Genomic DNA, 23,916 nt, shown 5'->3' on the forward strand with positions numbered 1-23,916 from the left:
GCTGCCACAGCATGGCTTGACAAGCGGTATGTTGGTCAGCGTCCAGGATCCAAACCTGTGAACCCCGGGCCGCCGAAGCGGAGTGTGTGAACTTAACTGCTACGCCACCGGGCTGGCCCCTTGTATTTCATGTTTTTTGATGTAAAGAGTACTGTTTTAAAATTTTCATTTCTACTTGTTTGTTGCTGGTAATAAAAATACAGTTGACTGTTGTGTTGACATTGTACCCTGATTCCTTGCTGAAATTACTTATCAAAGCCTGTAGCTTTTCTGTAGATTCCTTAGGATATTCTACATAGATGATCATGGGTTTGCAAATAAAGACAATCTGTATGCTTTTAATATCCTTTTCTTGTCTTATTGAACTGGCCAGAATCTCTAATACAATGTTGAGTCAAAGTGGTGAGAGCAGACATCCTTGCCTTGTTTCTAATCTTAAAGGGAAGGTATCCAGTTTTTCACCATTAAGTATGATATTTGTGTTAGGTTTTTTGTAGATGGCTTTTATCAGTTGAGGATATTCTCTTATGTTCCTAGTTTCCTGAAAGTTTTTTTCATGATTGGGTGTTAGGTTTTCTCAAATGCTTTTTCTGCATTTATTATGAGAGGATCATACGATTTTTCTACTTAATTCTGTTAATATGGTGAAGTATATACTTTGACAATTCCAATAATAAACCTACCACTTGGTCATGATGTATTATCTTTTTGAAATATTGCTGGATTTGATTTGCTCGTATCTTGTTAAGGATTTTTACTTCTATGTTCATTGGGGATACTGATCTGTCCTTCTCTTTTGTTGTGATGCCTTTTTCTGGTTTTGGTGTCAGGGCAATGCCAGCCTTGGTTGATAAATAAGTTGGGGAATGTTTCCTTCTTTATTTTTTGATTGTGTAGCATTGGTATTATTTCTTTCTTAAATATTTAATAGAATTCAACAATAAAGCTATCTAGGCCTGAGGTGTTCTGTGTGGGAAGGCTTTAAATTTTTTTATTATAAATACAAGATACAGAGCTATTTTGATATTCTCTTTCTTCTTTTGTCAATTTTGGTAATTTTTTCTTTCCAAGAATTTGTCTGTTATTTAGGTTGTTTAATTTATTGGAGTAAAATTATTTAAATAGTCCTTTCTTGCCCTCTTAATATGTAGAAGTTGAGTAGTAATGTTCCCTCTTTCATTCCTGATACTGGTAATTTGCTTTTTCTCTTTCTTTCATGATCAATCTAGAGATTTGTCAATGTTATTATCTTTGCAAAGAAAATATTTCATTGATTTTTCTCTATTGCTTGTCTACTTTCTATTTCATTGATATTTGCTCTTTATTAGTTCCTTCCTTTTTACTTTGAATTTAATTTCCTCTTCCTTTTTAGCTTTTTAAGGTGGCACCTTAGGTCATTGATTTTAGACTTTTTTCCTAATGTAAGTATCTTTCTAAGCTGTAAGTTTCCTTCTAAGCAGGGCTTGAGCTGTATCCTACAAATTTTGACATATTTGTTTTCATTTTCATTTAGTTCAATATATTTTCTAATTTCTTTTTGAAACCAAAAGGAAATTTGACACATCAGTTATTTAGACATATGTTGTTTGTTTTTAAGGTTTTGGGGGATTTTCCAGAAGTCTGTCTTTTATTGATTTTTTTTTTTTATTATAATAACCACTTTATTCCATCCTGAGCACCTCAATATAAAACTAAACACTGGTGAACTTTTTGCCTTACTAATTCTGAACTCCTGTGAATGTACAAGTTCTGCTAGCAGTTCAACACTTAAATAGATTAAATCATCTCTGACACATGTCAGATTTCATATAATGAAAATACCTAAAACAGGTAGTGCAGTATGCTCAACGGATAAAAATAAAATGAACTTGGGAAAAACAAGCTGCAAGATTGTTACTAACATATCACAATACTTATGTTAAAATTATAAGTAAGTTGTTTATTATGGTTCTATCCATGTAGTAGGAACAACTGAAGCCCCTTCCTTTCAAAGGGGGAGAGGAGGAAATAATTAGCTCTTTTAGTAACTATACATTTGCATACTTTTAAGCAACTCTTAAATAATACAGAAAAGTAATAAACTTATATGGAAACTACAACGCAGTAGCCTACTTACAGTACCGCTGAAGATTGAATTTAAAATAAGTTTGAATGTATATAATTGTTAGTGCATTGACTATGTTATGTCCAAAGGGAACAAAAGCCCCTTCTCTGTCCCTGAACTGCAAAACCTGTATAATGGCCACCAGTGATTAAACAGAATCACAGACACCTGGTTTATTTCATTTTTTGTTGAAGAGCTCACATGTTTGAAGGGAATGCTATTCTTTAAGATGCATGTGTCAGTTTTCATATTCCCGAAACAAGGTAGGGTTACATTTGATTTGTTTAACCCCATTTAAAAATAACAGGATTGACTATAGTTTAGATGCCACTGATGTTAATTTTTTTCCCCTGAGGATATGGGATTATTTTCTTGTGGCTAATTTGTTAAAATATGGAATGTATACTTTAAATATAGATACTAGGAGAAATTACGGTTTGCTTGAATACTGTAGCTAAGTATAAGTATCTTTAGAAACTCTTTCTAAACAAAGGATGTTTTTGGAAAGCCTGTTAATAAGTTCCAAATCTTTTTCATAGAACTGTCTGATTAATTGTGGCTCCAGATAGTCATTTGTATATATCTCTAGTGATGAGAAATTATTCCCCCAGCCTTCCAATGAAACGAGTGTACACACAGCTTCATTTTCTCCTTCTGTTGCTGAGACATTAGTCATAGGGACACATGAATGTTATTAAAAATTAACTTCAAAACACCTAAAATAATTCTGTATTAGAAACTTGACTCTATCATAAGTCTCTTCTTTTTGGAAGTTATACTGGGCTGGTTAAATGCTCCAGTTCCATTGTTATTAACATTTAGGAAGCAGAAGAATATTCCCTCTAGTTCAAACTGGAGGTTTAGTTACCACAATACCACTGGTTGGCTGTGTGGGCTCAGTAAGGTCTATTGCTCTTCTGGCAGAATTTGCTCCTGGTTTTTGTGGTTCCTACTTTGGCAGCGTTTTAGCTATTACCGTGAATATTTCATTTACATTCATTGATGTTTTAGCTGATGTCTCCATGAATAATGACCTTATCATTTGCATAGGATGATGCTTCCTGGAAATCTACAACTCTTTTATTCTAGAGCAGCCTTGTTTCCTGGTAAAGCTATGACAGTGTTAGGACTTGCTTGCCTCTAAGGTTCTTTTTTTTTTTTTTTGTGAGGGAGATCAGCCCTGAGCTAACATCTGTGCTAATCCTCCTCTTTTTGCTGAGGAAGACCGGCCCTGAGCTAACATCTATTGCCAATCCTCCTCCTTTTTTTCCCCCAAAGCCCCAGTAGATAGTTGTACGTCATAGTTGCACATCCTTCTAGTTGCTGTATGTGGGACACGGCCTCAGCATGGCCGGAGAAGCGGTGTGTTGGTGCGCGTCCGGGATCCGAACCTGGGCTGCCAGTAGCGGAGCGCGCGCACTTAACCACTAAGCCATGGGGCCGGCCCGCCTCTGAAGTTCTGTAACCCAGTTTTTTGCTCTTGCGAAGGACTCCTCATTTGAGATACCATATACAGCTATGGCTGCCTGTGCTCCTCTGTAGTATATTGGTGCTGGCTGTGTTATTATTCTTGACCAGCTATATTCCATATTTGAAACTTTACTATTGTGTTGTCAAGACACACAGTATGGGTTAGAAAAGCAGCCCAAGTGAATGGTACTCTCTTGAAATTCATGAAATTGGCCCCTCACAAAACGAAGCACTAGGCTTGATTTGCCAACAGCAGACTCTCCCAGAAGTACTAGTTTGCACTGGCATATTTTATTTTCAGTACTTGGCCCACTGGGTCTTGTTGCTCCTTGATTAGCTGTGTCCAAATTTGAAAGAGGTCCCTAATTTCAGTCTCTTAAAAGAATTTCCAAGATGCAGGGTATCAATTTTTTTCTTTCTGGAGGTAAAGAAACCTGAGACCACACACACAGGGCAGTGGGGCCGAAGCTTTCTGGCAGCAGGTCGTAGGCGTAGCCCGAATGACGAGACTGAGGCTGTGGCTTTAGTGGAGGCAGTGTCTCCTCCCCCTTTTGATTTCTAATTTAATTCCATGGGGTTAAAGACCATACTCTGCATGATTTCGGTCCTTTTAAACTTCTAGAGACCTCTTTTATCACCCAGCATGTAGTTTTTCTTGTGCACTTAAAAATGTGCTTTTGTGTGGTAGACATTCTATAGATTTACATTTATAGAATATATAAATATACATATATAGATGTATATTTATAGAACATTCTATAAGTGTCAGATAACTTGATTGAAGGTTATTCATGCCTTCTGTATCCTTAGTGATTTTCTGTCTACTTGTTCTATCCATTGTTGAGAGAGGGGTATTAAAATCTCTGGCTATAATTGTGGATTTGTCTATTTATCCTTGTAGTTTTACCAGTTTTTGCTATGAAGTAAAATACATGCATATTTTGAAGCCCTGTTTTTAGATGCATACAGTACAGTTAGGATTGTTGTATCTTCTTGATGAATTGACTCTTTTATCTGAGTGTAATGTCTTTTTTTATCCTTGACGATATTCCTTCTCCTTGAAGTCTACTTTTTTTTTGTGTTAATATAGCCACTCTACATTTATCATTAATATTTCCCTAGATTTTTCCACTCTTTTACTTTTAACTTATCTGTGTTTTTATATTTACTGTGTTTCTTGTAGGCAGCATATAGTTAAGTGTTGCTATTTTATCCAGTCTGTTGATCTCTACATTCTAATTGGAGTGATTAGATCATTTACTTTTAATATAAATATTTATTTGGTTGGTTGGTTTGGTGTATATCTCTCCATCTTGCTACTTTTTGTCTGTTTGGCCCATCTAGTCTTTTCTCTCCTAGTCTTTTCTCTCCTTTCTTGTCTTATTTTGGATAACTGAATATTTTTTACACATTCCATTTTATCTTCATTTTTGGCTTATTAAGTATACCTCTCTTTTTTTTTTTTGTGCGTGTGTGAGGAAGATTAGCCCTGAGCTAACGTCTGTTGCCAATCCCTCTCTTTTTGCTGAGGAAGATTGGCCCTGGGCTAACATCTGTGCCCATCTTCCTCTACTTCATATGGGATGCTGTCACAGGCTTGACAAGCGATATGTTGGTCCGTGCCTGGGATCCGAATTTGTGAACCCCAGGCTGCTGAAGCAGAGTGCGCGAACTTAACCGCTACGCCACTGGGCTGGCCCTCCTCTCTCTTTTTTTGAATTGGTTGCTTTACGGTTTACAATGTGCAATTTTAGCTTATCACAATCTACCTTCAAATAATATTATTCCACACCATGAATAATGTATGAATCTTACATCAGAATAGGTCATTTCCTTTTCCTTTCTTTTATGCTATTGTTGCTGTACATTTATTAACTTTACATTTTGCTTATGTTCTAAACCCCACCATATATTGTTATTATTTTTGCTTTGAACAGTCATATATTTTTATATTATTATATATTTTAATTATAAAATACCCTTAACATAAAATTTACCATCTTAACCATTTTTACATACTTCAGTGGCATTAAGGACATTCACATTGTTGTATTACTGTCACCACCATCCATCCCCAGAACTCTTTTTATCTTGCAAAACTGAAGCTCTGTACCTCTTAAACAGCCGCCTCCCACCCCTTACCTCTGGCAACCACCACTCTACTTTCTATCTCTATGAATTTGACTATTTTAGGTTGCTGATATAAGTGGAATCATGCAGTATTTGTGACTGGCTTATTTCACTTAGCATAATGTTCTCAGAGTTCATCTATGTTAATTTTTTGTGGAATAGTCATACTGTTTTCCATAGTGGCTGCACCATTTTACATTCCCACCAACAATGCACAAGAGTTCCAATTTCTCTATCCATCATATTTTAAAGCAGTTAAGAAATGAGGAAAAAAAAGTTTTTATTTTCACCCACGTATTTACCATTTACTCTTCTGTCTTTCTTGTAGATTCATGTTTCCATCTGGTGTCATTTTCCTTCTGCCCAAAGAACTTCCTTTACCATTTCTTGCCATGACAAATTCTCTTAGTTTGTGTTTGTCTTAGTCTTTGTTTTGCCTTCATTTTTGAAGGATTTCCCTTATGGATATATAATTCTAGATTGACAGGTTTTTTTAATACTTTAAATACTTGTTCCAGGGCCGGCCCTGTGGCTTAGCGGTTAAGTGCGCGCGCTCTGCTGCTGGCGGCCCGGGTTCGGATCCCGGGCGAGCACCGACGCACCGCTTCTCCGGCCATGCTGAGGCCGCGTCCCACATACAGCAACTAGAATGGATGTGCAACTACGACATACAACTATCTACCGGGGCTTTGGGGGAAAAATAAATAAATAAAATCTTTAAATACTTGTTCCATTGTCCTCTGGCTTAGTCTTATCTTTGTTACTCTCTACATAATGTTCCTTTTTCCTCTGATGGCTTTTAAGATTTTTTTTTTTCCATGACTGGATGATAATATGTCTTGGTGTGATTTTCTTTGTGTTTATCATGCTTGGGTTTTGTTGAGCTTTTTGGATTTATGGGCTTACAGTTTTCATGAAATTCAGAAAATTTTAGCCATTATGTCTTCAAACATTTTTTTTCTGTGTCTGTTTCTCTCTTCTTTTTCTGGGACCTTGATTATATATATATTAGACCACTTGATATTGTTTAAAGATCAATGAAACTGTCTTTTTTTTTCCCATTATGCTTCAATTTCGATAGTTTCTGTTGCTTTGTCTCCAAGTCACTGATCTTTTCTTCTGCGGTATCTAATTGTTTTTAATAATATCTGGATAGTTTTTTTATTTCAGAAATTGTGTTTTTCATCTCTTGAAGTTGCATTCAGTTATATGTATATTCTCTTTCCCTCATAATGTTCATGTTTTTCTTTAAATCCTTGAACATGTTGGGCCTATTTATAATGACTTTTAATATCCTTTGCTAATTTTATCACTTCTGTCACTTTTATCATTATCACTAATTTCAGGTTTGTTTCTGTTGAATGATCTTTTTCTTGGTTATTGGTCACATTTCTCTGCTTCCTTATGTGTTTAGTAGCTTTTGATTGGATACTGAACATTGTGAATTTTGTGGAGGTGAACATTTTTGAGTGTGTGGATTTTGTTATCTTTCTTTGAAGGATGTTGGGCTTATTTTTTCTGTTAGCAGTTAAATTACTTCTTTATCAACTTGATCCTTTAACCTTTTTTTGTATAGGTCTAAAGTTAAAGTGGCTTTTACTACAAGGCTAATTTAGCTACTAAAGCTTTACCCTTTTGGGATCTCTACTGAAAGCTTCAGTCTCTCTGCTTTAGTTGGTTGGAATGCAAATGTCTCCCAAACCTGTGTGAAATTTTAGAATTTCTCATCTCATAGTTCCCTGGTTATTCTTTGTCCAGTCTTATGGAGTTACACCTTACTCATGCTTGTCTTAGTATTCAACAAAAACTCAAGAGGACTCCAATTCAGATTTCTAGGATACTTTCTACTTAGTTCCCTCCTCTCTGGAACTTGGCACTGTGACGTCCAGCCACTTCAGCCTCCCTTAACTTCTATCTGTATTTTCTCACTTAAGCAAAACCACCATGCTGTGCTTTGGATCTCCTTCCCTGCACTTGGTCCAAAATGTGCCTCCAGACCGAAAGCTGGGGCAATTATACGTTTAGGTTTATAATCTATTTCAAATTAATTTTTGTATATGGTATGAGGTAGAGGTCAAGGTTCATTTTTTTCTATATAGATAGCAAGTTGTTTCAGTACCATTCTTGAAAAGACTATCCTTTCCCCATCAAATTATATTGGCACCTTTATTGAAAATATGTGTGTGTCTATTTTTGGACTCTGTCCCTTTCCATTGACAGTTATCTGTTCTCACACTATACTTTGGCTTATGACATGAATTTATGGAAGATCTAATGGGTGGATCTGACGTGATAGAAATATTTCATTTGACTTTATAATCGTCTTTAAAAAAACTAATTTGAAATATAGTGTTTCTAGTAATTTGAATCTAATGTTATGCAATCTCATTTAACAATTGAATGAAGAGATTTACTTTAAACATACTTTTCTTACAGAGACCTTTTAATAAAAGTGAAATTTGGAGAAAGCATTGAGGACTTACAGACCTGCCGACTCTTAATTAAACAGTACATCCCGACAGGACTTTTTGTGGATCCATATGAGTTGGCTTCATTACGAGAGAAAAACATAACAGAGGTACAATTATTAGAGGGTATTTTTGAGAGAAATTATTTTAGGGATGCTGTGATTTGGATTAAGGCAAAAGTTGACAACATTATGGTATTTTTTATTCATATTGTTAAAGTGTATAAAGTAACATTTTTAAGATAAGATGGGAGTATTCTTTAAAAAGTGAGTGATACTTGTCATATCTGCCAGTAATAAGCCAAGTAAACTGAGCTAGTTAAGTGCTTTTTTGGCAGGATGGTTCTAGTTTAGTGACTAAGAAAATTATATATATCTTTGAGAAGATATGAATGTCTTTGAGAAAAATGATTAATAAATACTGCTTCAACAGCAATTTTGATTAGGAGACATATACCCCAATGTCTGTATAATTTGGCATGAGAGGAAAGGAAACTAATATTTATTGGATACCTATATACCAGATATCTTCATTTTTTTTAAAGGAAGCAAGGTAAAATGAAGCATTAAAGAAAGGTTATGTCCTATACCCTTTACATAGATTAATCTTTATAACAACACTGAAAGCATTATTTCCATTTTATAGATAAGGAAACTGAGGCACAAAGAGGCCAAGTAACTTATCCAGGATCACATAGGTAAATGGAAAAGCCAAGAAATGAATCTGGGGTTGTCTAATTGTAAAGTCGTTGCTCTTTCTAGAAATGAATCTTATTCCTTGGTTAAGAGTTTTCCTAACTTTGATAAGAATCACCTGGGGCACTCTTTGTGCAGATTATTGTCATCCTGGCAAATCTTAATTCACTAGGTCTATCTAGATTGGATCCAAATATCTGTTTTTAATGACTCAGGCAGGTGATTCCTATTAGGAAATTTTGGCAAACACTATCTTAGTTTGGGCCGGCCCCCTGGCGTAGCGGTTAAGTGCGCGCGCTCCGCTGCTGGCGGCCTGGGTTCGGATCCCGGGTGCGCACCGACGCACCGCTTCTCTGGCCATGCTGAGGCCGCGTCCCACATGCAGCAACTAGAAGGATGTGCAACTATGACATACAACTGTCTACTGGGGCTTGGGGCGGGGGGGGAACAACACTATCTTAGTTCATGAAATTATAATCTATATTGAATTAAAAAAGGCAAAATAGATACATTTGGAGTCATTCATGGTGGCAGTTTATTTCTAATTGTAGTTAGGCCAGTTTCTTCACCTGTTTTATTTATTTAAATTTCTTTTTGAATAGGTAATTGCATTCTCATGGTTCAAAATTTAGGAGATATAAAAAGGTATACAATGATAAATTTTTACCTGTCTTGACTCCCAGTCACCAGATTTCTTCCTGTGTTCTGTTTTTTGTGTATATATGGCCGTTTAGATATACATGTTCATATATACGGCAGTTTAGACACACATACACGTGTGGAAAGACCTCATTGCTTTTTCTCTCATTTGTTTTCTTCACTAAGTCGTGAATTCTATATAAGGATTTTAAAATTTTAAATAATAGGTTTCAAATTTAAATGCAGTTCTTGGCTTCTAGTGACAAGGATTTGAATCATGTTTAAACCTGCTTAATAAAATTACCTGCCATGTTTTAAGAAAATGGAATTTTTTTGTCTAAGAGTACCCTAAAAGAGGTCACATGCCCACAACTTCAGTTGGGAGGAGATTGGGGTGTGTGCAGGTTGACTGTAACAAGAAAAAGGGGTGAGTAAAGGGAGTAAATGGTGCCAGTATAGATTGATTGACAAATTTCTCTTTATCTTGATTTTCTGCTTCCTAATCTTCTAATTCCTAATTATAAGTCTTTTAAGTCAATTTACTTTTTCATTTTGGAAATTTCTGGAAAAAAGATGTCTCATTTGTAGCATATAGATGATTGAAAGTTGATATCTTGATATATTAGATGCTATTTCCTTCTGCCTAGCTGAGTTGAGACTGTGGCCCGATTCTTTGTGCACAGAAATTTTGTCATGAGAAGTAGTAGTATGTGATGAGTTTAACTGGATAGAAGGGAATTTACATGTAGGGAATGACTGATGAATATGGACATACTTTATTTTACTGTGTTCTGCTTTATTGCGCTTCCCTGATATTGCATTTTTTACAAGACCCTCCACCAGCAAAAAGATTATGACTTGCTGAAGGGTCAGATGATGGTTAGCATTTTTTAGCAATAAAGTATTTTTTTTTTTTTTTTTTTTTTTGGTGAGGAAGATTGGCCCTGAGCTAACATCTGCCAATCCTCCTCTTTTTGCTGAGGAAGACCGGCCCTGGGCTGACATCCATGCCCATCTTCCTCCACTCTACATGGGATGCTGCCACAGCATGGCCCCACAAGTGGTTCGTCGGTGCGTGCCCGGGATCCGAACTGGGGAACCCCAGGCCCCCACAGCGGAGCGCGTGCGCTTAACTGCTTGCGCCACCGGGCCGGCCCTAATAAAGTATTTTTTAATTAAGGTATAGACATTGTTTTTTTAGACGTAATGCTATTGCACGCTTAATAGACTATAGTATAGTGTAAATGTAGCTTTTATATGTACCGGGAAACCAAAAAATTCTTGTGACTTACTTTATTGCGATATTTGCTCTGTTGCGGTGGTATGGAACTAAACCTGCAATATTCCAAAGTATGCCTGTATATTTAGATTGAGATCTTGACTCTGTTCCATGAGATAAAATTTTTCCCTGGAGCGAATAGAACAATGGGTCCAAATCAAATGGGTGATGTGGCAACAAAATATTTTGTAAGGAGTTTGTGATGATTTGTGAGTAATTTGAAAATGAAGACAAGCCTTAAATAGGTTCACCATGGATAAGGCACGTCAAATGCACCTCATCTCATTTTTAGGTTGGGATATTAGACAGATATATTTAATCCAAATCTCTCACATTCTTTGAAAACAGCATAATATTAGATTGAAACATATGCTGTTTTGTAGATCAGAATGGAAATGCTGTGTTTTTGAATTCATAAGTTTTACTCAATCAAAATATGTAGTATTATGACTTCTGCCCTGCCCAAGTTGGAGAACAGGGACCTGATTTACTCTCCCATTTGAAACAACCAAGAAATAGACAAAATATATGAAATGATGGAAAAAATCATTATGTATCAGTTAATGAGGGCAGCGATATGGCAAATAAATAAGGTGAGCCCTATGATTGTTCCAGCTTATTGCCTAGAGAAAAGTCAGGCTGTAGTGCAGGGAAGAGGAACCCAAACAGAGCCTGGTGGACTTTTTGAGTTGAGGAGATGAAGGTGAGATTCTGGGGAGACCAAGATAACTAGAATTCACAAGACAGTGTGCCAGAGAGCAGAGAACTGCATAGAGACAACTCCAGAGATCCATGGAAGATTCTCTTCAAGTATGTAGTTGAATATTGATTTAGCGCATGCCTGTGAGGAAACTACCTGATGCCGGGAAAGAACCATCTGAAAAAATTAGAGTAACAGTGTCTGACACTCACACGGGGTCCGTAGTAGTGCCTGTTCCCAACAACAAGACCAGGAAAAGCACATAATTCATTGGGCATTGGATAGAATAAACAGAACTTTTACTCAGTAGTAGGGAATACGTAGCCCTAGATTGAACATTGCTTCACTTCTGCTTAACAAATCTTAAAAGCGAGACCTTCAAAAAATCAAACTGTTTGCAAATGGCTTTACTGCATTCCAGACAAAGCTCAAGAATATTTATAGGAATACAGAAATATCTAGTACCCAACAAAATCAAAATCACAATGTCTGGATCCTAATAAAAAATTAGCAGGTATGCAAGGATGTGGGAAAATATGACCTGTAATGAGGAGATAAAGGAATCAATCAAAACCAATCCAGAACTGACCCAGATGTTAGAATTAACAGACAGCACAGGAAAACAGTTATTATAACTGTATCTTATATATTCAGAAAGTTAAGTCAGACATGGAAGATATATAAAAGGACAACATTGAACTTTTAAAGATTAAGAGTACAAAGTGTGAGATGGAAAATATTCTGGATGAAATTAATGTCAGATCAAACAATTGCAGAAGAAAAGATTAATGAACTTGAAGACTTAGCAATAGAAACTACTAAAAATAGAGATAAGAAAAGAAATGTAAAAAGTGAATGGAACATTAGTGAGTTGTGGGACAACTTCAGGTAGCATACTATAAGTTTATTGGACTATCTCAAGAGATATCTGCACACCTATATTCATTGCACAACCTAAGTGTCCACTGACGGATGAATGGATAAAGAAAATGTGCTATATATATATAAATATAAATATAAATACACACACATATACATACATATAATGGAATTTTTAATTTTTTTAGTGAGGAAGATTGGCCCTGAGCTAACATTTGTGCCCATCTTCCTCTATTTCGTGTGTGGGATGCCACCACAGCATGGCTCGATGAGTGGCCTGTAGGTCCATGCCCGGGATCCGAACCTGCAAACCCCGGGCCGCTGAAGCGGAGTGTGAAAACTTAACCACTACACCACTGGGCTGGTCCCGTACAATGGAATTTTATTCAGCCATAATAAAGAAGAAAATCCTGCCATTTACAACAACACACATGAACCTTGAGGTTATTATGCTAAGTAAAATAAGTCAGACAGAGAAAGACAAATACTGTATGATCTCACTTATATGTGGAAGCTCAAAAAACCTGAACTCATAGAAACAGAGAGTAGATTGGTGGTTGCCAGGAGCAAAAGTGTGGGAGAAATGGGTGAAGGTGGTTAGAGTACATACTTCACGGTTATAAGATGAATAAGTTGTTGGAATCTAATGTACAGCATGGTGACTATAGTTAACAGTACTGTGTTGTATACTTGAAAGTTGCTAAGAGAGTGTACCTTAACAGTTCTCAACCACACGCACACACACAGGTTACTATGTGAGATGATGGATGTGTTAACCTTATTGTGGTAATCATTTTGCAATATATACGTTTATCAAATCATCATATTGTATGCCTTAAACCTACACAATGTTGCATGTCAATTGCATCTCAATAAAGCTGGAGGAAAAAGGTGTAATTGGAATCCCTGAAGAGAGAAGAGAGAGATGGAGATGGAAAAAATATTTGAAGAAATAATGTCTGAGAAATTTCCGAATTTGGTGAAAACTATAAACCCACATATCTAAGATGTGCAAGTACAAGAAACATGAAGAAAACTACACCAAGGTACATGATAATCAAATTGTTTAAAACAATGGTAATGAGAAAATCTGAGCAGCAAGAGGGGAAAAAAACATTTAAAATACAGAGAACCAAAGATAAGGATAACAGCAGATTTCTTGTCAAAAATACAAACAAGAAAACAGTGTAGCACCATGTTTAAGGTATTGAAAGAAAAAACCTGTTAATTGGAGAATTCTGTATCCACTGAAAATATTTTCAAAGTGAAGGTGAAATAAAATCTTCTTCAGACATACAAAGCGGAAAGAATTCATCGCCATCTGCACTACAAGACCTGCACTACAAGAAATGTTAAAGGACGTTCTTTGGGCAGAGGGGAAATGATACCAGATGAAATCTATATCTACACCAAGGAAAGAACAGTACTTGAAATGATAACTACATGGGTAAATGTCTGACTTCTTTCCCTTATTATTTAAATTTATTTACAAGATAATTGATAAAAATAACAATGTAGTGTAGCGTTCATAGCATATGTAAATATGACAGCAATATCACAAAGGGAGGGAAAAAATGGAAGTATACTTTTGTAAGGTTGTTACATTAAATGTGAGGTAGTTTAATATCACTTGAAGGTAGACTGTGATACATTAAAGACTTTTGCTATAAATCCTAAATAACAAAATAAAGAGTTGTAGCTAATATGCCAGCAAGGCAGATAAAATGGAATTATAAAAAACATTCAGTTAGTCCAAAAGAAAACAGAGAAAGAAGATAAAGGGAATAAAGAATAGATGTGAGATACAAAGAACAAGATGATAGATTTAAACTTAACCATATCAATAGTCATATTAAATATAAGTATCTAAATATCCCCATTAAAAGGCAGAGATCATCAGGTTGGATAAGAAGGTAAGACCCAACTGTATATTGCTTACAAGAAATGATCTTTAAATTTTAAAACAAAAGATATAACATGCTCATATTGATCGAAAGAAAGCTGAAGTGGCTATATTAATATTGGGCAAAGTGGATTTCAGAGCAACTATCACCAGAGCTAAAGAAGGTCAGTTTGATAATGGGATCAACTCATCAGAAGGAAATAATAATCCTAAACATTTATGTACCTATTAACAGAGATTCAAAATGCATGAAGAAAAACTGGTAGAACTGTAAGGTGAAATAGACGAATCTACAGGTATAGTTAGAGATTTCAGTACCCTTCTCTCTATAATTTATATAATAAGTAGACAGAAAATTGGTAATGATATAGAAGATTTGAACAAAACTATCAACCAACTTGACCTAATTGGCATTTATAGAATGTTCCACCCAACAACAGAATACACACATTCTTTTTAGTTGTACATGGAACATTTACCAAGATAGATCATATTCTAAGCCATAAAGCAAGTCTCAGTAAATTTAGAAGAATTCAAGTTGTATGAAGTATGTTCTTTGAATACACAGGAATTAAATTAGAAATCAAGAACAGAAAGATCTCTGGAAAAGCCTCAAACATTTGAGAACTAACAACATACTTCTAAGTAATCCATGAATCAAAGAAGAAATCAAAGGGAAGTAAATCAAAAGGGAAATAAAGTGTTTTGAACGGAATAAAAATGAGAACAGAATTAGTGGGGTGCTGCTAAAGCTGTATTTAGGGGGAAATTTACAGCACTAAAATGTCTATTTTAGAAGGAAGAAAGATCTCAAATCAGTGATCTCAGCTAAGCCTCCTTAAACTACAAAAAGAAGAGCACATGAAACCAAAGTAAGTAGAAGAATGGAAATAGTAAAGATTGTGGCAGAAATCAGTGAAATAGAAACACAATAGAGAAAAACATTGAAACCAAAAGCCAGTTCTTTGAGATGGATAAAATTGATAAACCTTTAGTCAGGCTGATCATAAAAAAAATATGTGCTGTTAGAATTAACATCCCAGTATCAGAAAAGTATTACGCATTTCATTTTTATAAAGTTTTACATTTTTAGATTGTATAAGTTGTTCAGAGGCACCAATTATTATATCTTAATTGGGGAATGTTTTGTTCTTTTTGAAAGAGCTCTCATTCATGAGAGAAAGATCTGGCAAATGTTATAGGTATGGCACAATTTCATAGTTTAATTCATTTAAGTGTGCTATGGTGGTTTGTGATGTGTAGTTGAATGTTGTCATAAAAAAGTATAAGTCCATGTCTGTTAACCAATGCGTGTTGCTTTAGGATTAATTTTCAATGCATAATTTCAATTTCCTGATAACATGCTATTACTATTATCTGTGGTGAAAATGGAATAATGAATTACGATTTTCGCAGATCAGCATATAGTCACTGGACTTTTTGGGATTGCATTGATGGTTTTGACACATGTTTGGGAGATTTACCGGCATCCAGCCATTTTCCAGATCATTTTTGATTGTCAAGTTGTGATCTCCAAAAATGTTTTTCTGTTGTTTTCAATCTAAAGTGACATACACACCTCCAACTATCTGAGTTGTTCATTACCTGTCAATTGGTGTACCTACGTGTACAAGGTTTCCCCCTTCCCTATTGTAACTGGGTTTCAAGAAACTCATAGCCAAAACTCCTGTCAGTTCTAAGACCTCAAATTGTTGTTTGTGGATTAGCTTCTGCTGGTTCTCAATGGATCTTGCTTTAAAATGGACTTTGGTCTCTGCTGAGGTTTGTTAAAAAAAAATAATTATCCTCATTTTAAAAATTGAGATATTCACATGACATTAAATTCACCTTTTGAAATGTACAATTGAGTAGTCTTTAGCATAGTCATAAAGTTGTGCAACCATCACCACTATCTAATTCCAGAATATTTTCATCACCTGCAAAAGGAAGAAACCGCTTATAAGGCTGATTTTTGAGATTCAGATACAAGGCATAAAATTTTTTGAACCATCACCAAATAATCCTTTGACCAACAGAGCCCTCTTGGAAGGCCAAATTGCTGTTTTTACCTGCTTCATTTTCATTATATCCCTATATATAAAAAGGTATTCTCAATTTTTGGGAAGTTATATTTTCATTTCTGTGGGAAAAATGAATAATAAACAAAAAATAGACAAAACAACTCAATAATTAGAGAAACTGAAGATCATAATATGATCATAAATTTTAAATAGCACAATCAGGAATATACTTTATGTCAGTTTTACTTATCATGCTTAATTTTCAACTAGTAAAATACTGGCTTTTTATATTGTTTAACCCAACTGAATAGGGGAGTCAGTTTGACTTGGCTTTAAATCTTGGCTCCTCTACTTGCTAGCTATATTGTTTATCCACTCTGATATTTTGTTTGCTTTTTTGTATAATGGAGCTAATAGTTCCTACCTGATAGAATTCTTGTGAAAATTAAAGGAAATAATGTATATAAGCCACTTAGTGAAATACCTAGCAACATAGTAAATACTCAAAGAAAGCTACCTTTATTATTATCAGGTCATATATACATCCTTGTTGACAAGATAGAAAAATTTGGGCTCTGTGTTATTTTGATTTGTATCCTCCTGGTCAAGATTTTTATCTTTAGATAAAAATACAGAAGACATAATTATCAAATTCATAAATGTTACCTAAATGTTAATTGACAGATTGGAGTTTGAATTAAAATCTCAACAGCCTAGAAAAAATGGACTGTAGCCAGAAAGATGAAATTTGGTAGGGATAAATCTAAAGCCCTGCATTTAATTAGTAAAAAGTCAATTATGTGAAAAAATAGGATGGGAATTACTTTATATTTAAGTTCCAATGAAAAATATAAGGATGAGTAGGTAGCACAGGGTCAGTGAAACTATTCTGTATGACGCTATAGTGGTGGATACATGTCATTTTACATTTGTCAAAATCCATAGAATGTACAACATAAGGACTGAACCCTAACTTAAACTATGGACTTTAGTTAATAATAATGTATCAATATTGGCTTATTAGTTGTAACAAATGTACCACACTAATGTTAATAATAGAGAAAACTGTGAATGGGTGAGGGGAGTATATGGGGATGCTGTATTTTCTGCTCAATTTTTCTGTAAACCTAAACTGCTCTAAAAAATAAAGTCTGTTAATTAAAAAAAAAGAATATATATAGATATATATCACATTGAAATAAGGCTGCTAAAAAAAAACTAATGCAATTTTTGGCTAAAGAAGGTAACACTGCTACTACACTCCCAGAGTGTTTCTGAAGGCAACTAATATGATGAACAGTTTGGAAACCGTGTCATGAGAAACTGAGAGAACTGTGAATATTTCTTTGGGAAGGAGAAAACTTAGTGGAGGCAGCATGGTTGCCTTTTGATATTTGAGAGGCCCTTAGTGAAATAAGGAACAGATGTATTGCAGATATTGTAAGCAGGGACGATTTTGGTGACTGTTATAGGCCACATCATCAAGTTTCTATTTATAAAAAAGGAATAACCTTTTAACAGTAGATAAAATGAGATGACTCAAAGTAATGAGCTCCCTTCGAGTCACTGAAAGTATTCAAGCAGTGGCTGGATACTTGAAAAATACCTTCATTGGGACAGTGGTTTAATCTGATCACCTCTGAGGTTCCTTATGACTTATAATATTATATAATTCCTTGACCTTTGCTGATGAGTTCTGTTACTCCTGTGGTTAACAGAGAAGGAACAACATGTGAAAAAATATAGCACTTGGTGTCACTGTCAAATAAGAGAATTAGGATGCTTGCTGCATGCACACCCACACAGATTATGTATATAATGCCTAAATACATGTGTGTATATATGTGTGTGGGTGTGTGTGTATATATGTGTTTTTATACATAAATATGTATGTATATGTGGATACATATATCTAAATGCACTCGTTATAATTTAAGACTAATTTCTGCCACATGTACATTTTTACTTTTGGTGTAGAATACTTATTTTAAAATGATTTTTACCGTATTTTTTTAAAGAATCATTTACCATTTTTTCCATTAACTTTTTATACCCAGTATAGAAAGAGTGCTGACCTTTGCTTTGACTTCCTGACCACAGTGCTCTATCTTACTCACTACTATCTTACTTGCTTCTCTGAAGAACAGGAAATTACCAGAATGATACCGATCATTCTAACCCCATATTGGGTTAACTATTTTTTCATACTTATTGGATAATGCTATATTTATTCACAAAATTTCTCTTTTCTTGGTACCTGTTTTGTCGCCTAAACAAAGGTTGGTAAGGAAATTACGTAGAAAGAATTTTTTTTTCTGAGGAAGATTCACCCTGAGCTAACATCTGTGCCAATCCTCTTCCATTTTGTATGTGAGTCACCTGCCACAGCATGGCCACCGACGAGTGGTGTAGGTCCACACCCAGGAACCGAACCTGGGCTGCTGAAGTGGAGTGTGCCGAACTTAACCACTACACCATGGGGCTGGCCCCCAGAAATAGTTTTTATTATGGGGAAATTTCATACCCGAGAGTATAATTTCCTCAGTTTACTTTTAGTAAACAAACTTTTATTAAACACAGATCACATCTTGTGTTTTTCTGCTTAAAATTGTGGATGGAAGGGGAATGGAAATTATTTATAAGGGGGGTGAATTTGACATTTCTGTTCATCTGTATAGCAATCTTCTGGTTTTATTTTTGTTTTGTAAATACTCCTTATTCATTTTTTCTTCTGGATTAATATTTGTTTTCTTTTTGACAGGCATTGATGATTTCAGAAAATTTTAATATAGAAGCTCCCGACTATTTGTCCAAGGAATCTGAAGTTCTCATTTATGCCAGACAAGATTCGCAGTGCATTGATTGTTTCCAAGCTTTTTTGCCTGTGCACTACCGCTATCATCGGCCACATAGCAAAGATGGAGAAACGTTAATTGTGGTCAATAACCCTGATTTATTGATGTATTGTGACCAAGGTGAGGGTTGTAAGTCTTTTCTGAGGGTTGAAAATAAAAATAAAGATATGGTGGCAAGTCTGAAGTCAAGGACAGGGATGACAAAAGCATGTTTCTTTTTTCTTTCTTTTTAACTTTTGATTGTAAAATAAAGCACAGATATAGAAAAACTTCACAAATATATAGTTTAGTGAATTATTATAAGACAAATACCCTTGTAACTACCACCCGGGTCAAGAAATAGAACTTTGCCAGCCAGCCTAGCAGCAGCTCCATGTGTCCTGTCCCAATCACAGCCTCTCCCTTTCATTTAAGACTAACCCACTATTCTGACTTTTAATCACTTCCTTGTGTTTCTTTATACTTTTATTACCCAAGGGGGCATTCTTAGCTACTATAGTTTAGTCTTGCCCAATTAAAAAAATTTATTATTTCCATTAAGTCTCTTAATTTACAGGTTTCCCCTCTATCCCTTTCTGTTCTTTAAAATTTATCTGTTGAAGAACCTGGGTCATTTGACCTGTAGAGTTTCTTGTAGTTGGGGTTTTGGTGATTGTACTCATGCAGTTCAGGTGACCCTTTATTTCCTGGAAATTGGCAGCTGGTTCCAGAGGTGTGGTCAGATTCAGATTTGATTCTTTTGGCAAGACTATAGGTGGTGCTGTGTTCTTTTATGAGTAGGCGTATAAGGTCTGGTGTGTTTCTTTTTTCAGCCATTGATGCTCTTTGTCCCTTTGCTGTTTCTCTTTCTTAATGCTGGTATTGCAGAACTTGTATCTGTTGGTGTTTTGTCTCTACTTGCATGTATTTTGGTGTTTGAGGGGATACTTTATCACCTAGTTTGGTTGTAAATGTTGCCCATGAGGTTTTGGTTTTGTGTATAATTTTTCGTTTTGGATTTATGTGTGGATTTGAGTAAATTGAAAAACTATGCTTTTGCCATTTTCAGTCATCCTGGAATCAAGACTTTTTTTTTTAAGAAGCCCGTTACAGATTTTGTTTCTTTGTGTTTCCAAATTTGGGCTGATTAGAATGTTTATAAAAGTCAGTAACAGACTGGCAGACAGGAAGTTTTTAATCGTACATTTGCTACCATCATATATTTCATGATGAGAAAATAAAAAAGTGTTCAACTATGTTGGCTTTGTTCATCCAACCTAGTTTTCTGTTTCTGTTAATGGTACCTTTTACTTGCCCTACATGAAGTTTGAAAAAGTGCCCCCACTTGAGAGAGCATCTGGGGTTCTGGTATGATTCGGTTTTTGGTCTGAGTGCTCTTTATGTGGGTGGGTTTACTCTATAGAAATTTTTCAAGTTGTATACTTAAGATCTGTTCACTTTTCTGAATATATATTATACTTCAAAAAAAGTTTAAATTAAATTTTAAAAAAAGTGGCCCCTAGTGTTATGGGATTTAAGCATGTGAAGAAGTCATGCTCAGCTTCTGCGCAGTCTTTGTATTTTATAATTTCTTAGGCAGGCCACTTAAAACAGGCTGCTGAAATAGAACAGCATGTGATAGATGGATTCAAATCATATGCGTCATATATTAAAATGTTTGAATACTCATATCCCAACGTGAAAGACTGGCTTAGCCTTCAGTCCAGATACAGGTTTTCTGATGTGATGTTCTACCACTTTTTCTCAGAATTTCCAATTTTGAAATGCTGGGGTCAGTCAGAAGTGGCAGCTCCTTGTGATTTGAAGAGGAAGGATATCTGCCAATGGAACAATATGAAATATAAATCAGTAAGTTATTATTTTATGTTCTTAGATCATGCTGCCTCATTTTAAACTCTTTCTATAATGTTTCTGCTACATTTAAGGGATCAGCATTTTATATTCTACCATAGAAAGCAGTTTTTTGTTTGTTTTTCGTGTTGTTTCTTTGCTGCTGATGGCAACAGTAGTTCCTCATTTATATGAAGTCATAGAATCATTTAATTTGAGGGCTGGGGATTTAGGGGTAATCCCATGCCTCACTGGTCCAGAGCTTAAGTATAGCCGATATGCTTTTTAAAGGTATGGAATGGCAAAGAAAAACAGTGGTGTATCCATCTGGTTTTACTTTATCCATAAAACTTTATTTTATTTAGAACATTTACTAATTTTTGAATAACAAAATAAATTAGTTAACTTCATTATATTATACAGAGCAAGTGAAAAAAAGGAAAATAAAACTCAAGTGGTATCATTTCAACTGTGATAACGTTTCTAAACAGTTGTATTGCTATTATATATCTAAATTTAGGCTGTTTCAAGTTATTTTTATAGTTTTGACATCCCAACTTGTTTTCAGTTATTAAATTAGTTAAATATTAGTACTTCATTAACAGTGGCTTTGTCTAAGGAGTCTACAGTTTTCTACTTAGCTTCTTTAGTTAACACAGTCTACTTCTTTCCTCTCTTCAGAGTGGTAAGTCTTTGTACAACACATCTCTTTTCTTTCCCTCTTTTTTTTCTATCCTTTTGTTCCTCTTTTATGAGCTGTCTTTTAACTGATGCTTGTAGTATCTGTTTGTGTTTCTTTTTGTACCTAATTCCTTTTAAGGCCTGCTTTTTTTGGTTTAATGGCATACTCTATGTCATCATTTTTACAACTTTTACAATGAGTCAAATGAGTTTGCAACAAAAGTAAAATAAACTGAAAAACCTAAACCAGCAGACAACGTAACTGTCAGTCAGATAAACATAAAGCATATTTATTCATATGTGATATTGAGGATATTTAGGTTTGAAGTATTTTCCTTGTGGTTGCTTAGAAGTCTGTCTACCAGCTAGCTCAAAAAACAACTACGTACATATGGGGAAAACTTACTACAAAGCACTACTATTTTGTGTTGGAGAACTTTCTTTGAACGGACAGTTGGGAAGATGTATGGCTGTGCTAATATCTTATGCAACGTAGAGTTGCTTTTGAGTAGATTGCCATTCCTGTATGGTATCTCAATTTTTTTCAAACTTTAAAATACATCTGGAGACTTGCATTTGATTTTCTTATGTGAATCAAGAGTATGATTAGTGTTTATTTATGATTTATTGATTTTAAAAATTGGTAGTGTGCATTGCTACAAAGTAAAACATTTTGAATTCAGTTCTCTTTAAGACCATGTAACTTGAAATAAGAGATTATAATTAAACATTTTGAATTTTTTTTCTTTACTTTGTGTGACATTTTCTCGTTTATATATACCAGAAAAATAGGTGACCATTACTAAGGTGGTGATCTACACTAAGCCTTGTTTGTTCAAAACACCGTTTTTTGAAAGATAATTTTCAGATGACACTTTGTTACAGATTGTATTGGTAACATTTTTTTTTGGATGTGAAATTATAATCCAGGTATTTATAGAAAGAAACCAAAAATAAAAGTATTTCTAAATTACCTAAATTTTAATGTTTTGAAAACCTATTTTTTAAAATTTTTATTTATATATTTTTATTTTATTTTTTATTTTTTTGTGAGGAAGATTAGCTCTGAGCTAATATCCAATGCCAATCCTCCTCTCTTTTTGCTGAGGAAGATTGGCCCTGGGCTAACATCTGTGCCCATCTTCCTCTATTTTATATGGGACACTGCCACAGCCTGGCTTGACAAGCGGTGCGTTGGTGTGTGCCCGGGATCCGAACCTGCGAACCCCTGGCCACCGAAGCGGAGCCTCTTAACTGCTACGCCACCAGGCCAGCCCCTAAATTTTTGTTTATTTTTATTTATTTTTTTTGCTGGGAAGGATTTGCCCTGAGCTAACATCTCTTGCCAATCTTCCTCTTTTTTTTTTTCCTCCCCCAAAGCCCCAGTACATGGTTGTATGTTCTAGTTTTAAGTCCTTCTAGTTCTATGTGAGCCACTGCCCCAGCATGGCTACTGACAGACGAGGGGTGTGGTTCCTCGACAAGCAACAAAACGTGGGCTGCTGAAGTGGAGCATGCTGAACTTTAAGTGCTAGGCCATAAGGACTGGCTCTAAAAACCTATTTTTAAACCATAAAATTTCCCAGAGTTTCTAACTGAACCCCTGTATCTTCAAAACCATATAGAAAATAGAAACTAACTAAGCACATAGAACATTTGCATTGCTAGTCAGTATCACAACTTATTGGATGTTGTGGTAACGGGAAAGGACACATTCAATTCTGTAATTTGTGAATAACAAACTTTTAAAAGCTACTTTGGGAGGGGCCGGCCCGGTGGCGCAAGTGGTTAAGTGCGCGCGCTCCGCTGCGGCGGCCCGGGGTTCGCTGGTTCGGATCCCGGGCGCGCACCGACGCACTGCTTGGTAAGCCATGCTGTGGCGGCGTCCCATATAAAGTGGAGGAAGATGGGCACCGATGTTAGCCCAGGGCCGTCTTCCTCAGCAAAAAAGGAGGAGGATTGGCGGATGTTAGCTCAGGGCTGATCTCCTCACAAAAAAAAAAAAAAAAAAGCTATTTTGGGAGAGAAACAGCAAAACAGGAATGAATGGATACTTTAGGTTTATTGTTTTAATGTTTTACCTTTAGGGCTTCGACTTAGAATTCTGTATTCTAATATGAACTGTAGTAAGAGGAAGTAAATGTTTATATTGATTATAGAGGTTGACATTGGGGTATAGCTGGCATTTTTTTAAAAGAATATATTCAACTCTATGTAAAAAGTAGAAAAAGTCAAAACTAATGAGAATTTAAGAATTATTGT

At 35.3% G+C, this 23,916-nt stretch overlaps 2 protein-coding genes across 2 annotated transcripts in view; both read left to right on the top strand.

Moving 5' to 3' along the window:
• PIGX (phosphatidylinositol glycan anchor biosynthesis class X) overlaps window positions 1-23,916 on the top strand; it is a 34,434-nt gene that overhangs the window by 9,004 nt on the left and 1,514 nt on the right. Inside the window, exons 3-5 of the mRNA XM_058556529.1 lie at window positions 8,141-8,282; window positions 19,050-19,263; window positions 20,891-20,991. Coding sequence (XP_058412512.1) covers window positions 8,141-8,282; window positions 19,050-19,263; window positions 20,891-20,991 — 457 coding nt within the window. The remainder of the gene's footprint in view (window positions 1-8,140; window positions 8,283-19,049; window positions 19,264-20,890; window positions 20,992-23,916) is intronic.
• Window positions 20,951-23,916, top strand: part of PAK2 (p21 (RAC1) activated kinase 2) — an 88,983-nt gene continuing 86,017 nt past the window's right edge. Inside the window, exon 1 of the mRNA XM_058556034.1 lies at window positions 20,951-20,991. The gene's annotated coding sequence lies outside the window, so the exon portion shown is untranslated. The remainder of the gene's footprint in view (window positions 20,992-23,916) is intronic.

The sequence above is a fragment of the Diceros bicornis genome, chromosome 15 (genome assembly GCF_020826845.1).
Source record: "Diceros bicornis minor isolate mBicDic1 chromosome 15, mDicBic1.mat.cur, whole genome shotgun sequence".
Lineage (NCBI taxonomy): Eukaryota > Metazoa > Chordata > Mammalia > Perissodactyla > Rhinocerotidae > Diceros > Diceros bicornis.